The sequence below is a fragment of the Paracoccidioides lutzii genome (genome assembly GCF_000150705.2).
Source record: "Paracoccidioides lutzii Pb01 unplaced genomic scaffold supercont2.7, whole genome shotgun sequence".
NCBI lineage: Eukaryota > Fungi > Ascomycota > Eurotiomycetes > Onygenales > Ajellomycetaceae > Paracoccidioides > Paracoccidioides lutzii.
The window spans coordinates 302,225-316,699 of NW_015440953.1; the positions used below are offsets into that span (position 1 = coordinate 302,225).

A 14,475-nucleotide genomic window follows, 5' to 3' on the forward strand; every position below is an offset into this window, starting at 1 on the left:
AGAAGATAATAAAAAAAAAACAGTCATTTGGCCAAAAAGGCCTGGAATGCCTTATGTTCAATCACCACGTTGCCAACAGCCTTGAGCTTCTTTCTTCCCTCCTTTTGCTTCTCCAAAAGTTTCCTCCGTCGCGTAACATCGGCAGCATGCAGCTTCTGCAACACGTCCTTTCTAAATGGCTTAATCGTCTCTCTCGCAACAATGTTCCGCCCTACAGCGGCCTGGATCACCACTTCAAACATTTGTCGGTCAACGTGCTCCTTGAACTTGCTGACCCACAGTCGCCCAAGTTTCTGCGCCTGACTGGAATGCACAACCCGGGACACTGCGTCAACAGGTACTTTGTTAACAAGCAGTTGGAGCTTGGCAATACTGCTGCGTCGCCAGCCGGATTCCTCATAGTCCAGGCTGGCGTAGCCCTTGGTGGATCCTTTGAGCTTGCCAAAGAAATCATCGACTAGCTGAGCAAGGGGTAATTCGTATTTAAGAATCACCTGGGTTGCAGTGAAGAATTCAAGGCTCTTTTGCTCCCCTCGATTAGACTCGCAGAGTTCGATGACTCTTCCGAGGTATTCTTCAGGGAATGTGAGGGTGGCAAGAACGAAAGGTTCCTGCAATTCAACAACTTTTGCACGAAGTGCGTCTTCTTCTGGGAAAAGGGCGGGATTTGTGATGATTTCTTCCTTTCCATCTTTCCATATAACTTTAAAGGGAACAGTGGGTGGTGTGATAATGATACTCGCGCCATGTTCCTGCCTTAGGCGATCTTCGAAAACGGAGCAATGGAGAGTCCCAAGAAAGCCAAGTCGAAAGCCCGCGCCCAATGCTTCGGATGACTCTTTCTGTAATGTGATGCTGCGATCGTTCAAGAGCAGTTGATTAATGCTATCTTCAAGGTGAGGGAAATCGCTAGCATCTACAGGGTATGCAGCGACGAACACCATAGATTTGGGCTCTTCGAATCCCGGGAGTGGTTCGATTAGTTTCTCTGAGCCAACTTTTGTATAGGTGTCACCCACTTTAGCTTCCTGACTGCGCTTCATGGCGGGATTGAAGTAAATATATCCAACTTGCCCAGCCCGGAGGACCGATTGAGCAGTTTGTCCGGGGTACATGATGCCAACTTCGCCAACATGATACTTCAGCCCGGTCGCCAATGATCCAACGTGATCCCCTGCTCTTACCTCCCCATCAAATATACGAACAAGGAGAATCACTCCTTTGTAGGTCGAGTACCATGAGTCAACAAGAAGCATTCTCAGTGGTTTCGTATGGTCCCCGACAGGCCTAACACATTGTCAGCACACGAGAACGATTTACAAGATTGGGTTTAAAAGTAAAGAACGCACGCAGGAATCTGTTCGACAACAGTCGGTAAAAGCTGTTCTACATTTAGACCGGTTTTTGCCGATACAAGCACTGCAGATTTGGGGTCCAACTCGAAAGTGTTTGCCATTTGCTCTAAGGCACGATCCGGGTCTGCGGATGGCAAATCCACCTTGTTTATGACCGGCACTAACTTGAGGCCCTCAGCAAAGGCAAGATAAAAGTTCGCTACCGTCTGAGCTTGGACACCCTGGCTGGCATCTACGAGGAGCAGCGCCCCTCCGCAACTTGCATAACTCCGGGACACCTCAGCCCGGAAATCAACATGACCAGGAGTATCGACTAGATGTAGCAGGTAGTCTTCGCCCCTGTAATTGTAAAGCATGGTGCAAGTTTGAGCCTTGACGGTAATACCCCGCTCTCGTTCGACATCCAACTTATCTAGAACTTGCTTATTTCCCCCAGGTTGGATGGTGCCTGTAAGTTCGAGGAGTCGGTCAGACAGAGTGCTCTTGCCGTGGTCAACGTGCGCAACGATGCAGAAGTTTCGGAACCGGTCGATGGAAATGGCTGCGATGCGCCGTTCCAGCTCTGAGACTGGCTTCCTGCTTTGCGCATTGCGGGGAATAGAGACGTTGAAGAACCGACATGGAGCAGCTCTAGATAGCGGGGAATACGACCGCGGCCGCTGCCATGCTGAAGTCAGCCATCTGACTGTCTGCAGACATCCTCGCATTGGGATATCTGCATTGGCGTCGGGGGTATCGGTGTCAGACTTCAGTATCCTCCGCAGCCTGTAGGGGAGTAATAAGTTGTATGCTGGACGTAGAGTTGAACTGGTTTGAATTAAATTGTGTGTGTCGTTGGACAATTTCCGTTTCTTGGACTCGAGAATCGCGGGCCGAGACTCAAGTCACGTGTCCGCCATTGCCGCAGCGACATGCTAAAATGTAAACAAGGTAAAGTTCAACAACTCGAGAAGACTCTTACATTCGTCTTATGAACAGCTCAACAGCATGAGGAACTGCATAGATATCTGTGGATTCAATCTCTCTGATATACATACGGAATACCTATCTGGTCAAAATGTCTACGCAAAAAGATAAGTCAAAAGTGCACAAGTTATCGTTGAAGGGTGAGTCTGTCTGAACAGCCCAATCACCCTGCATTTTAAAAATGAATTCAAGCTCTAACATTTCCGATTTAGGATCTTCGAAACTGGTAGCAGAATTTGTGAGTGGGCTTGCCAGTGAGCCGGTGGACTGTTGCTGATCTCCTCAGTTTGAATATTCCATCCATTCCATTTTGTACGTATGGAACTGAACCGGAACCAACTGGCTCGGGCAGGCCAGGGCAATGGACGATGAGGCTAATTGGACTGTCCTCCAGGTTTCAACGAGGGGTATATCCAGCGGACGATTTTACAGCGTGAGGCCACACGAGGGCATTTCTCCAATGGACAGGAAACACTGTGGCTGACAGACTTTCAGTGTCAAGAAATATGGCCTGAATATGCTTGGTAGGAGAACCGTTACTTTCCATCCATTGGCCTTTGCTAATGAGTCTTATCTAGTATCTTCCGACGATCAAGTCAAGGCGTATATTAAAAAGATCATGTCGCAGCTGAACAAGTGGATGATTGGCGGCAAAATATCCAAACTTGTCATTGTTATCACTAACAAGGAATCTGGGGAGCATGTCGAGAGGTGGCAGTTCGACGTATGGAATATCACTCAATCCATCCCCCGCATTTAATGGAGAGAAAACCAGACGGAATGTCATTCCTTAAACTGATATATCTGCGTTTGGAACTGCAGGTCCAAATATTCAATAAGGGGAAGTCTCCTCGAAGCTGCTCCGGGCATAAAGCGTCACCTGATAACGAGAATACTCCAATGTACGTATCCTCCGACTATATTCCTCCTTTGCTGGAATGTATACCGCATGACTCGCTATTTCAGGGCCTAGCTAACCTGAAAATCTCAAAATTCAGCACAACGGAGTCCCCTACTCCGACATCCCCTCCGCCCGAGAAATCTGAGAAAGAAATCCAAGAAGAAATTCAGGCTATCTTCCGCCAAATCACAGCATCCGTCACGTTCCTGCCCGTTCTGGATGGTAACTGCACCTTCAACGTGCTCGTATATGCGGACGCTGATTCCGAAGTTCCCATGGAATGGGGCGATAGCGATGCGAAGGAGATCAAGAATGGGGAAAAAGTGCAGCTTAGAAGCTTTAGTACGAGCAACCATCGCGTGGATACGCTGGTTAGCTACAGGTTCGTATCTTTGCTACTCATTTATTTAGTAGTTCCTGGTTTGCTTTGTTCAGTCTAGCAATTTTCTAACTTACTTTTTATTTTTATTTTATGTAGGCTTGCTGATTAAGTGACAGTTGTATCATGGGGGAAATTCCATCCCTTTTTCAGGGGAGAGGGTGAGAATGCGACCCTTTCTGGAGGGGCAAGGGAAATTGGTGTTTATTTATCGGGTCAAAGTATAGCGGAATTGGGAGCTTTTGGAACGGTTAAGCCATCTTATGACGTAAATGATATGTGATGTTTGATTTACGATATTTTATTGCTATTATGATTACCTCACCAGATTATCCAAGTCAAATGCAGGAGGGACTCTCTTCCTACCTGACAATTTCCTCCCTCCCTGAGATCCTGTTTTTATTTCATTCAACCGGCATTATCATAGTGAAATACCTTCCACCATTTCCTTCTTATACCCACGACATATTCTTTTCAATAGCCGACGTCTTGGCTGACCGTGTGAGCTTCTACTGCCGGCTTTTTAGTTCCCGCCATCCCAATCCCATTTTTGGGCCCTTCGCTCTATTGAATGACAGTAAATGTTTTGAGGTCCTTGCTGGGTGACATTGTTGGCATGCGTATCTTGGCGCATAAGGAGGTATCTTGGGTATTCGGCTTTCGACTGCCGAGAACTGCATGAATCGTAGCCATACAGATCCCTGGGTTTGTGTCGGCCCCTTCTGGTGGCGGTGCAATTCCAAATGTCCATTTTACTTCTCCGGCCTTAGGACCGCTTATTGGCTATAAATTTCAATTGCAGTCCAATTCCTTGTCTAATCGAGGCAGTGAGTTGAATTTGCTCCAGCGGCTACTCCAATCGGTATAGGATACTTGGGGAAACCTAAGTCACCGCTATGATATTTCTTTGTGGCAGACCATATCGGTCTGAATCAGGGTAATGGGAACCTTGGAAATCATATCCATTCCTATCTATTACATATTCAAATTAAATAGGTACCTACTTGGTAAACGCAAGTGAAACAGATTGACACAAAAGACTCCCTAAAGTCGACCCCATCCGGGGTTTAAGATACAAAAAGTATATTGGGTCAAGAATCGAAACAACAACCATCAGCGTTTCAATCCCACTCCTGTCGCTGGTCCCATATATGTTGCAATCGCCATCCGACAAACCTCAGTAGCCGGTCGCTGGTCCCCGTTACCCAATCCTGAGTATTAACCGACTCCTACACGGAAATAGGAAAGAAGAGGAAAATGTATAACCGTATGCTGAGGAAATATGGATATACCAACCCCATTGCGCCTTGTTCCGGTTTTATGTTGTCTTTCCTGCTCACAGGCAATGTAGGTGTCGTGTGTGGTGGAGCTCTATGTCTATGTGTGCGTCAGGGGGAGCCCGGGGAAAGGTAGCGAAGGATCTTCAGTGAAGAAGTTGAAGAGGATACAAGGTGCAAGGGGAGAGCGAAGCTTAAAAAAAAAGAACCATTATATGATGATAGCTAGGCCGAGCTTCAGAGCGACCATCTGGCCGCGTGCTAGCAATGGGGATTTTGGTGAAAGGTCAGCTATAGCCGGAAGAAGGATCTACAGTATTACTTTCATTGGCTAGACAATTGAATCGGGTTCGGAATATGTCGAATTGTCGCATATCAAAGTAGATTTTGGAGATATGATTATGTTTAAAGAAAATGCGCATCAATAGGCTATGAAACAGATACCTAGGTAAGAACAACGTAGCTGCACTGTGGAGTCTGCGAGTTTTGGCTACCTACGCTGCCGCAATTCGAACCTGGTTGCTCCAAAAGGCGGGTTTACCTGAGTTCTTGCACCCGGTCTTTAGGCGTATTTGCTGTGGAGGAAGCAAGGGCAATGGCTTCTTTTATAGCGTCGGACTCTCGGCAATGGACGCAAATATATCTGACAATACCGGTGCAGTTGCAATGTGCGCAAGCATACCTTGTTGAGAGAGATGGTTAGAATATTTGAAAAAAGTAAGTATAAAACTGATTCGTGGAGACATGAAATGGATGATGGTTTGGTTATGGGGTTACGATCGGATTGTTGTAGCTTACCGTGTCGGATGGCCGGCGCACACTGGGCATCGTTCGACTACCTCTCTATAGGGGCCTAAGCAGCGGTTGTGATGAGGATCGATCTGGAATGACCTGGTGTCTTCTATGCCAATGGTCGACGCTTTGGCGGTTGTTCCCTGAGGACGGGTCTCTAAGGCGGAAGTAGATGACATTGATATTTGTTGATAGGTGATATTGGATGCCTGTCGGAACTGGAGGGTAGGGACCTTCGGCAAGTGCAACGATGTGCAGGAGTACGAGGCCACTATCACTCGAATTGTCGAGCTTTGTCCAAAATACTTTCTTGTATCGAAGCACAAAATAAGAACTTCGTCAAAGGTTTTCTGATAAATGAAATTGCTCGGCTGGGATATCTCAGTGCAGTTCGGAGTCTGCTCTGGCATTGGAGTCAAGATGAAGATAAGCAGAGAGGGTGGATCGCACTATTTTATAGCTTCATCCGCTGCCATTACATTCCTCCGTTGATCGCACAAAAAAGAAAGAAGGAAAAAAAAAAAAAAAAAAAAAGAAAACATATCCGCCCTATAGGGGAAATGGGTTCTCTTCGCGAGGTAACTTTGGGAGGATCCGATAATGTTAATGCCATGAACCTGCCGTGCCACCGAAGACAATACGATAGGCTGTGATAATATTTGACAATTCATGGCAAGGCTTCGTTGGAGGGCAATTAGATCAGGAGGACAGAAATGATGATCTCTCCTCCAACACTGGAAATCCGGAATTCCGACAATGGATTCTCTCCGCCCCCGTCAGCTCACCTAGCTTGGAGGCTGAACTATTAACAGGGATGGGGAAGAAGTGCCCAATCTCTGGAAAGTTTTCAAATGACTGATGCCAGGCAGAGAGTAGCATCAAAAATGTTCAGGGATTCCTCCGAACGGAGAGTTGAAAAGGTGGTAACAATGAGAACAGGAATTAGGTGACCGTATTAAGAATATGACAAAAGGACGGGGTTATCAAAATACCGACCGGTCAATGACAAAGCATATTTTCAGCAAGCTTGCGTTTTTCACCGACTCAACCCCAGTAGCACTAGTAAGCTTTCACATGCACAGAATAATATCCACGTGTCAGGTAGGGTTAATCACGTCTGAAAGCTAAGAGAGAAATTTCAGAGGGATTGGAGGAGGTTGGGGTTGAGAGTTGGAAGTCATGTAATTGAACGAAAAGAAAAAGCGTCGACAATTCAACCCATGGAAACATGGCTGGTGGTTTCGACAAGAATAAGAACAATCGCATACATAGCACCAGAAAGAGGGAGCACTAGCGATTTTCAGAAGCCGTATCATGTCTATCGATTTGCTGCTCGCTCTTTCGCGCCTGGTCCGGGAGAGATATTTGGACTCAACATGTGAAATAACGGTGCAGTTATTACGCAGTCGAATTATAAGCAAGAAACACACTCCCGCAGGTTTTTTTTTTTTTTTTTTTTTTTTTTTTAAACGATTTAACCCAAATATGAACCGTCTTCAGGGCTGGGTTGCGGAAGCCCTACGACAAGAAGTCCAAACTTCCAGGAGTATGAAATCATGGGGTCATATGTCAGATAGTCATATCGCGGTATGGAGAGCACAGGGAGCACAAGAAAAGGTGTTATGACAAGAACGAAGTGGAAACAGACAATAGCATATCAAAAAAGAACAAAGCGACAGGTTAGAGTGGGGGAGGACAAATGACCTAGGAGATCCCAAGCTGAGAAGCGTTTCTCACGAATTAGTTCTGGGTAGATAATAAATTCGGAATAGACGGAATGACGGCGGCACATTGTTGTCTCCGGAAAGCTGTGAGGCAAGCTGGAACTGTAAATTCTGGGTTAGAGTAAGAACGGCATTTCGTAAGTTATCAACGCAATTGCCCCCTTGAATGCCAGCTCTGTCCACTTCGTATATGCTGTACTTGAGTTATCCCTTCTCGTCGATGGCGGCGTGTGAAAGGAGGAGAACGCTAGCACATAACTAACTCCCATGTGACAGGATGTGACAGGGCCACAGGGTGAGCGTTGCAGTTGTCGTGGAAGTTTTGGACCTATTTTGTAAAAGCACCTCGGTTTAACTGATCAAAAACAAATGGCATCAAATCTGACATTGAGCGGTAGATGTTCCTTGAGTCTAGCCACCAAAAGTTGGATTGGGTCCGCCGAAGTTGATCCCCAAAAAGTAAAGGTGAAAATTCGGGAAGCGATCCAGTCGTAACGAATCTGCAAGCCAACTAATTAGGGTGAGCCAGACCGCCCAGGCAGCTATGTTTTCAGTCGCACAGCAGGCTTTCCTAGAACTGATTCATGCATAGCTAATTCCCTCCTTCAAACTACAGGGAGCTGGTAAAAATTTCAATTCATGACCATTGGCCACAAGAGCTCGGCTGCCCCACTTCCGCAATGTAAAAACGCATCCGGTCTAAAACGGAGCAGAGGGTGTTCGATGACTTGTAGTGGTTAAACAGGTTAACAGAAGTACTCTGTAGACCAGCATTAAACCTTTAGCGCACTGAGTCTGCGGGGTAAATCCGCCGAACAGCTTGAAACGCCGTAACTTATTTAACCCCCTGGAGACGAGACGAATGGACCCAGCCGTGCCCTGGTGAATCGGAGACAGACACAAGCCAAGACGGCATGTTCGTCATATAATCTGAAACAGAGTATATATGCAAGTAAAGGAGGTTAAACAGCACAGAGATAGTTAATCTAAGAGGACAGTTTCAAAACCAAAAGAGGAGCCTGATTGTTAGTGAACAGCCGCCAACACAATTCAAAGGAGCATTCAACGGTCAGAATCGGCCCAGTCAAATCATCAAAAAAACAATCCACGTTTCCAGCGAAGCATTTTCTGCAGACGCAGGCGATACCGCACATCAAGCAAGTTCAGGGAACACACACGCGAAAGCGGGCGAGAAAGCTGAACACTGTACATGTGCAGTTGGATGTCGAATCATTGAGGTTTCATGGACAGCTCGGTGGCAGCCAACTGGCCAATGGCATGACTCGGAGCTTGGCCTTTTTAAAACGAAGAAACATAAAACCTCTGTGTTGATATTTGCTGAAAGGGTTGATTGCAGCAACAGCGGCTTGACAGAGGCGTGGTTACTGCTCAGATGCTGCGATGCTGACACCTGAGCCAGGCTAGAACTATTGCTGGATTGAGAATGGAGACATGTTACCGAGACGGTGGCGGAAGACTTGCTCAATGGGGATATTAACTCAGGAACCGCTAAGTCCCACGTTGAGATTATTTTAGAAACGAGAATGAGAATTCGTCATTGGGTTGCATCATCGATGTTGTTCAACGGGATAGCCCCGTGTTGTTGTTGCATGTTGAATGTCGTCACAATAAGATTTGTCGCTTATAATATTTCCCGGATAGTTTTTGACTAGTCAACGTAGCGCAAACTATTTAGCTAGTAACTTGATCCCAGCAGACAAAATTACATACCAACCACGCAAACCAACTTTCGAATATCTTAAGAATTGACTGAGGTGGTATGAGGGGAAGTGGCCTCGAGTCCTCTGGTTACTACGATGCGAGACCGCGGCTAACTATTAACAATAACTACATTTAACTTTTATGATAGAAATACACCTCTACATTAGGTAAGCTAAACCCTTGTATCTTTGATCTCGCACCGCTGCTTTATAGGCCCCAAGCTTGCAAGCATTTTCGAGTTGTAAACACGGTGCCTCCAGTATCCCCCCGGCAGCTGCAGGCTACACAAAATAGACGGAAACGAGTCAAACAAGAGACAAAGACACATAGCCTGAAACTCTCCGGATATCATTCCAGAAAAATATCGAGTACTGATCATTATTTCAAAATAAAACAAAATACCCGATCAGCAAGGAACCCCAAAATCAAAGATGATTGGTGTACGATGCACGCACATTCTTTGGAGGGCTGACAGAACTGAAACAAATTCAATTCATAGTAACGTCATCCTGATTTCCTTCCACCTGAACCTTGCTCGGGAGAACACCCAGACCCGGAAGATGTAGCACGTTTTTCAGATAGCAGAGCGTGTTGGTCTGAGCCAGGAAGCCGCTTCATAAGTTGCTGAAAGCCGAAGGTCGTTGGCTGCAAAACATAAGAGCAGCCTCGTTTCTTTAGCTCCTCTGGTGATAGCTTCATATAACGATAACATATGAATTACTGTCGAAGCTTAGAATTGGGTCGTCGCCTCCTGGATGTGCGAGGGCACGACGGCGAGCAGGGTGTCCGAGCAAGAACTGCATTTGGGTGCTGAATTTTTATGTTTAAAATTAAAGAGTTGAAGAAGCTTTCTCTTTCTGACCCTCAGTCAGCTGGAAGTTCTATTTTGGTCAGTTGACAGGACGTAGTTACCTTTAGAGGTGGTTGATATATCATTTCTGTATAATTCCCCGTACGCAGACTGAATAGTTGAGCGTCGTGTGCTAGGAAAAGAGGAGATGCATGAACGACTCATGTCAGGAACCTAATGAGGATAAGTGCTGAAGGACACTTGGAGAATGAGCTCAGACTTGGGCGTCCACAGACAACACATTGATTCCCCCTCTTACGAGGAGATAACAAACCAAACATCTTGACCGTTGTGATCGATGACAGCAGCACCTATAAGGAGATAGCTAACTATTATTGAATATTTGGAGAGAGATATACGTTGAAACTTAAGTCTACCGGAGGGCATGAAATCGACAATTGACATCAACGGAAAGTAACGAAATGTTTTTAATCCGTATAAACTACACTGTAGTTAACTATCACGTGATGCCGATCTCTACATCTGAGGGTGCACCCGTGGATGAAACTTGTTCCTCTTTTCACCCGCAAACACCCAAGCAACAAACAGTAAGAGGTATGGCTGCAGGGAAGTACCGATCCGGACATTAACATGAAGTTGAGGTATCATTTTCTACATAATACTTCCCAATGGCATTCATTATTACATGTGGTAGGCCAACTTTGTCCTATCCGATATACATCAGAGCAGATGCCATGTTACTAAATATTAAAACATCCTCCCCGGATATGGAGATGAAGCCTATGCAGCGAAGTATAGAACTCAAAGTTGCATTAAAAGCGAAGGAAAACATCAGGGGAAATCCACTTAACAAATCAGATCTCCTTCCCAAGCTTCCCTAGTGCCTCCGTCAAGAACTCCGTCGCATTTACTAGATCTGTGCTCCCGTATACAACCCGTCGAGATCCCGCGCCAGACGTCCCGGATCCTCCAGTACTCGATCCACCAATCGCACCCGAAGATCCGCCCACCCCAACGCCACTCGCCGACAGCCCACCTCCCGTCCGACGCGCCCAGTCCTGAAGGTTCCCATATTCATCCATTGTTCCCCCGCCAACTGTGAAGACGATTGCCTCGCTAAAACCTTGTCGTCGTTGGCCGAAGCTGGCACTGATGCCAGGGCCGGTCGTGCCAAGGGACCCGGGCATGCCACCTGGTTGGTTACGGGTCGAGGCTCCTGGGGGTATGGCGCCTCTTGCATTTGCGCTGCGAGGGTCAAAGTAGAGGTAGTTTTCTGTCATGGCGATTGCAGAGCTTGATGCGCCCGCGGGATCCATGATTGATTCGGTGATTTTAGTTAAGGTAAGGTCTTTATTGGCGGGGAGGAAATTCTTGACGCTGGATATTAGAGAGTCGAAATTTGCTCCAAGTGCGCCGGAAGTGATGCGGTCTGTCAGTCGGTTGGAGAGGGAAGAGAAGCCACGGAAGAGGTCGGAGGAAGGTTGCTGGGGTGCCGTTGCGGATGTTGTCATCATTGTCATTCGTGTAATTTCTCGTACCTTTTTCACGTATGCAACAGCGCTGAGGTCGGTGCATCCGGCTTGCGTGAGGGCATCTTCAAAACGGTTCAGTTCCGCTTTCGAAAAATCTGTTTCTGTGCTAAGAAACCAAATTAAAAAGAGTCGTAGCTTATCCAATGGATTCGTGCCCCCATCCGGGTTACACAATATTTCCAGGATTTGCGATTTATTCTGTTTGGTGATATTTTCCTCGAGTTGAAAGAAATTATCTAATTGTCGATCCTTAATACCCTTCAGGAGGGCAGTTGCGATGTTCATGTGCATATCAAGGAGTGCTTTACGTTCACGCAACTCTGGTAAAAGCGTGATGGCTGCTTTGAGGTGTTGAGCAGATGCGCTTGTATCATTTTGAAGGTCTTCGATAGAAGAAGCGCCAGTTTTTCTTGTGATATCGGTTGCATCTTCTTTGTACCGTGTAAGTTCTGCGTCAATGTCCTCAGCAACCTGTGGGAACGGAACGCCTGCGTTACGGTTCCAGAAGAAATCATTCACACTCAAATCATATGATCTTTTTGTTGTCCCCTTTGCAGGGTTAATATCGTCGATCGGTACTTCCACAGTGATACGGTTGAGATGCATTTTTAAAACATCGTGAACCAATGATTGGTACGTCCAGGAATGAGAGAGCATGGGTACTAAGTCCACAATACGATCGACGATGATTAGAACAGGGCGAATGGGTGGGACGTTGACACCCTGCCGTTGGTTTGCAGTGGAGAATAAGTTATCTTTTGAATTCAATATGTGATCCCTTAGCTTACGATCAAGCTTAGTAGCAATCAGCTCCGATGGTCCTCCTTTCGGACATCGTATTATTGGAATGGAGCCTTTGGTAGCGTCAGTGAGAGGCAATACTAGGAAGTCGTGTACAGGGAGAAACATACCCATGGTGACACTGACGCTAAACAAACCACTGACAATTCTGTCTATCATCTTATCCAACTCCTCGTCCGTCGTTTGGAGGCTATTTAGTTTCCAGAACAGGTCTTTTCCCATCCCTAAACTAAACAAATCTGGTTCTGAAACAATGAAGTTTAAATATTGATCGTAAACCTGGGCCACCTTTTCTGATGTGCCCGTGGCAGCTATTTGAGATGCAAAGTCCTCTAGCAGGGGTCGTGGAATGGAAGATATAAAATTTATGTATGCGGGAGAGTAGATATCCCGGGACAAATCTGAAGTTATAAGTTGTATGTTCGCCGGAGTTGGCTCAACGAAGTAAAGCACAGGGACATCTGGTATCGGGTATCGTGTGGTGTTGATATTCCTATTCCCATGAATTAACAACAAAAAAAAAAAAAAACCCGCTTTATGGACAATTTTAAAGGATGTTCGTACAGGTGGATGGTGACCCCCCATGTTCGAAGATCGTTTACTCGTAGAACACTGCTTATGACATCGCGACCTAAGTTATCAAATACAAGCACCTTCCATATAGGATCGCCATCTTCGTTCAGTATCGGGGTGGAGTGGATTAGGCCACCTGGGCCGGCAGAGTCGCCTTGGAAATCTGGGTGGTGAGGCGCGTCATGATTTAGGTTGAGAATTTTCTCGATGGAAGCTGTTTGGAGGGTCTATTTAGCTGAATCCAGTCCAGATACAGCAAAGCGCAATACATACCAATCTGCCTCTGCCGAAGAGACGGCGGATGTGAAGCCATGGAAGCTGGGAGATAGCTGCGGCCTATTGAGCAGGCTTTGCAGAGCTGAAGACTCGGAATTCCTGATTTGTAGGGATTAATTATTTATTAATAATTATTTGTGGATCCAAAAAGAAGGGCAGAAAGCCATTCAAGCTGGGAAATCAGGACAAAGCTCAATCAATTAACGGGCGCAAAAGCAGATATACGTAAGTGGCATGTTGTCGTTGTCGCCAGATCTCAATATCAATTCAACTTCCCCAAACTACAGGCCAGGGTCTGAAAGAAGAATGACTGGGCATTAACAGGGTTGCCGGCGACATTGTTCTTCCGCAACGATCACACGTGATCTCGGAAGGAGACACGGGCCGGTGGCGCAGGTGACAAAACAACACGAAGTTAACGTCGACGTCGTGCCCAGACAGTTTCTTCTCTCCTCGACAACCCGACTCTCCCGCTTCACTCATCCCCACATATCCCTCTCAACTGCTGAATTCTCATCGTAAAGGCATTCACTATGCTACTAAGCTGAAAACCTGAAGAACTGGCTCGTTGTATGAGACCTTGCTCCGTGGATTAAGGCAAGTGGAAAGGCTGGCAAGGCCGTCGGTGATTTAGGGGCCCTGGAGAAGAATTCTGCGCAGGATCGAGGATCGAGGAATAGTTTGAGATACACGTTTGGGAGGGAAGGACAGAACAATACAACTGTGGAAATATATGGGAGTTGAACGGCTCCTGCAGTGGAAACTTTGCCTTGTACTTTTGTGACTTGTGGTGTATTGCTGTTGGTGTTTATTTTGCTGCAGAATTTTCCCCTTATTAAAACCGGCAAGAACCTCAAAAAACTTACGGTCAGACTGACGTTCAGGAGGGCAAAGTAAGCCTATTTGATCCTACTGCACACGCACATTTTTGCTTTTCTATTTATATTTTCTTTTTTTAACATCTAACACACCCTTCTGGGCTTTAACAAACACCTAACAAAGAATCCCCCCAAAAGAACAAATCTCAACTCAAACCTAGGCCAGCAAAGGACAGCCCCAACTGGCAGCAAAACACACTGCCAACTACTGGTCAGATATTTATTGCCCACCCGAACCCTTTAGAAGCAGCCAGCAAGGGGAGGCTGAGTATCAAACTTCGCCTTGTTGAGAAACAGCGTCGCGCCATTCCTAAAGAGGCTGCCCCCCTCTTACCTTTATCGTTATACGCTAGTACGCATACGGTTAGACCAGTTGCATCTCCCGACAAAGAATCCTAAAAGCGGCAACACCCCACTCCAAATCGGGCACCCCCATTTTTTGGGTCTTCGGGTGTCCACGTGACCGCTGTAACCCTGACTGATCTGCA

The 14,475-nt window shown here is 46.4% G+C and overlaps 5 protein-coding genes across 5 annotated transcripts; 1 reads left to right on the plus strand and 4 right to left on the minus strand.

The window, feature by feature from the left end:
* Nucleotides 1–23: 23 nt before the first annotated feature.
* Nucleotides 24–2,062, minus strand: PAAG_03413 (GTP-binding protein GUF1; the record flags this gene model as incomplete). The annotated part of the gene is made up of 2 exons (XM_015844960.1): nucleotides 24–1,287; nucleotides 1,350–2,062. 2 exons carry the CDS (start codon nucleotides 2,060–2,062, stop codon nucleotides 24–26), a joined length of 1,977 nt encoding a protein of 658 aa, XP_015701934.1.
* Nucleotides 2,063–2,412: 350 nt separating this feature from the next.
* On the plus strand, nucleotides 2,413–3,713 carry PAAG_03414 (mitotic spindle checkpoint component mad2; the record flags this gene model as incomplete). Its single annotated transcript, XM_015844961.1, has 9 exons — nucleotides 2,413–2,461; nucleotides 2,534–2,559; nucleotides 2,608–2,633; nucleotides 2,716–2,754; nucleotides 2,817–2,845; nucleotides 2,900–3,045; nucleotides 3,144–3,223; nucleotides 3,320–3,604; nucleotides 3,701–3,713. 9 exons carry the CDS (start codon nucleotides 2,413–2,415, stop codon nucleotides 3,711–3,713), a joined length of 693 nt encoding a protein of 230 aa, XP_015701935.1.
* Nucleotides 3,714–4,165: 452 nt separating this feature from the next.
* Nucleotides 4,166–4,567, minus strand: PAAG_11609 (hypothetical protein; the record flags this gene model as incomplete). Its single annotated transcript, XM_015847228.1, has 2 exons — nucleotides 4,166–4,384; nucleotides 4,520–4,567. 2 exons carry the CDS (start codon nucleotides 4,565–4,567, stop codon nucleotides 4,166–4,168), a joined length of 267 nt encoding a protein of 88 aa, XP_015703137.1.
* Nucleotides 4,568–5,415: 848 nt separating this feature from the next.
* Nucleotides 5,416–6,080, minus strand: PAAG_11610 (hypothetical protein; the record flags this gene model as incomplete). Its single annotated transcript, XM_002794824.2, has 2 exons — nucleotides 5,416–5,560; nucleotides 5,677–6,080. 2 exons carry the CDS (start codon nucleotides 6,078–6,080, stop codon nucleotides 5,416–5,418), a joined length of 549 nt encoding a protein of 182 aa, XP_002794870.2.
* A 4,701-nt stretch (nucleotides 6,081–10,781) lies between these two features.
* PAAG_03416 (Golgi transport protein Sly1) lies at nucleotides 10,782–13,146 on the minus strand (the record flags this gene model as incomplete). Its single annotated transcript, XM_002794825.2, has 4 exons — nucleotides 10,782–12,313; nucleotides 12,371–12,753; nucleotides 12,825–13,047; nucleotides 13,107–13,146. 4 exons carry the CDS (start codon nucleotides 13,144–13,146, stop codon nucleotides 10,782–10,784), a joined length of 2,178 nt encoding a protein of 725 aa, XP_002794871.1.
* Between the last annotated feature and the right edge of the window lie 1,329 nt (nucleotides 13,147–14,475).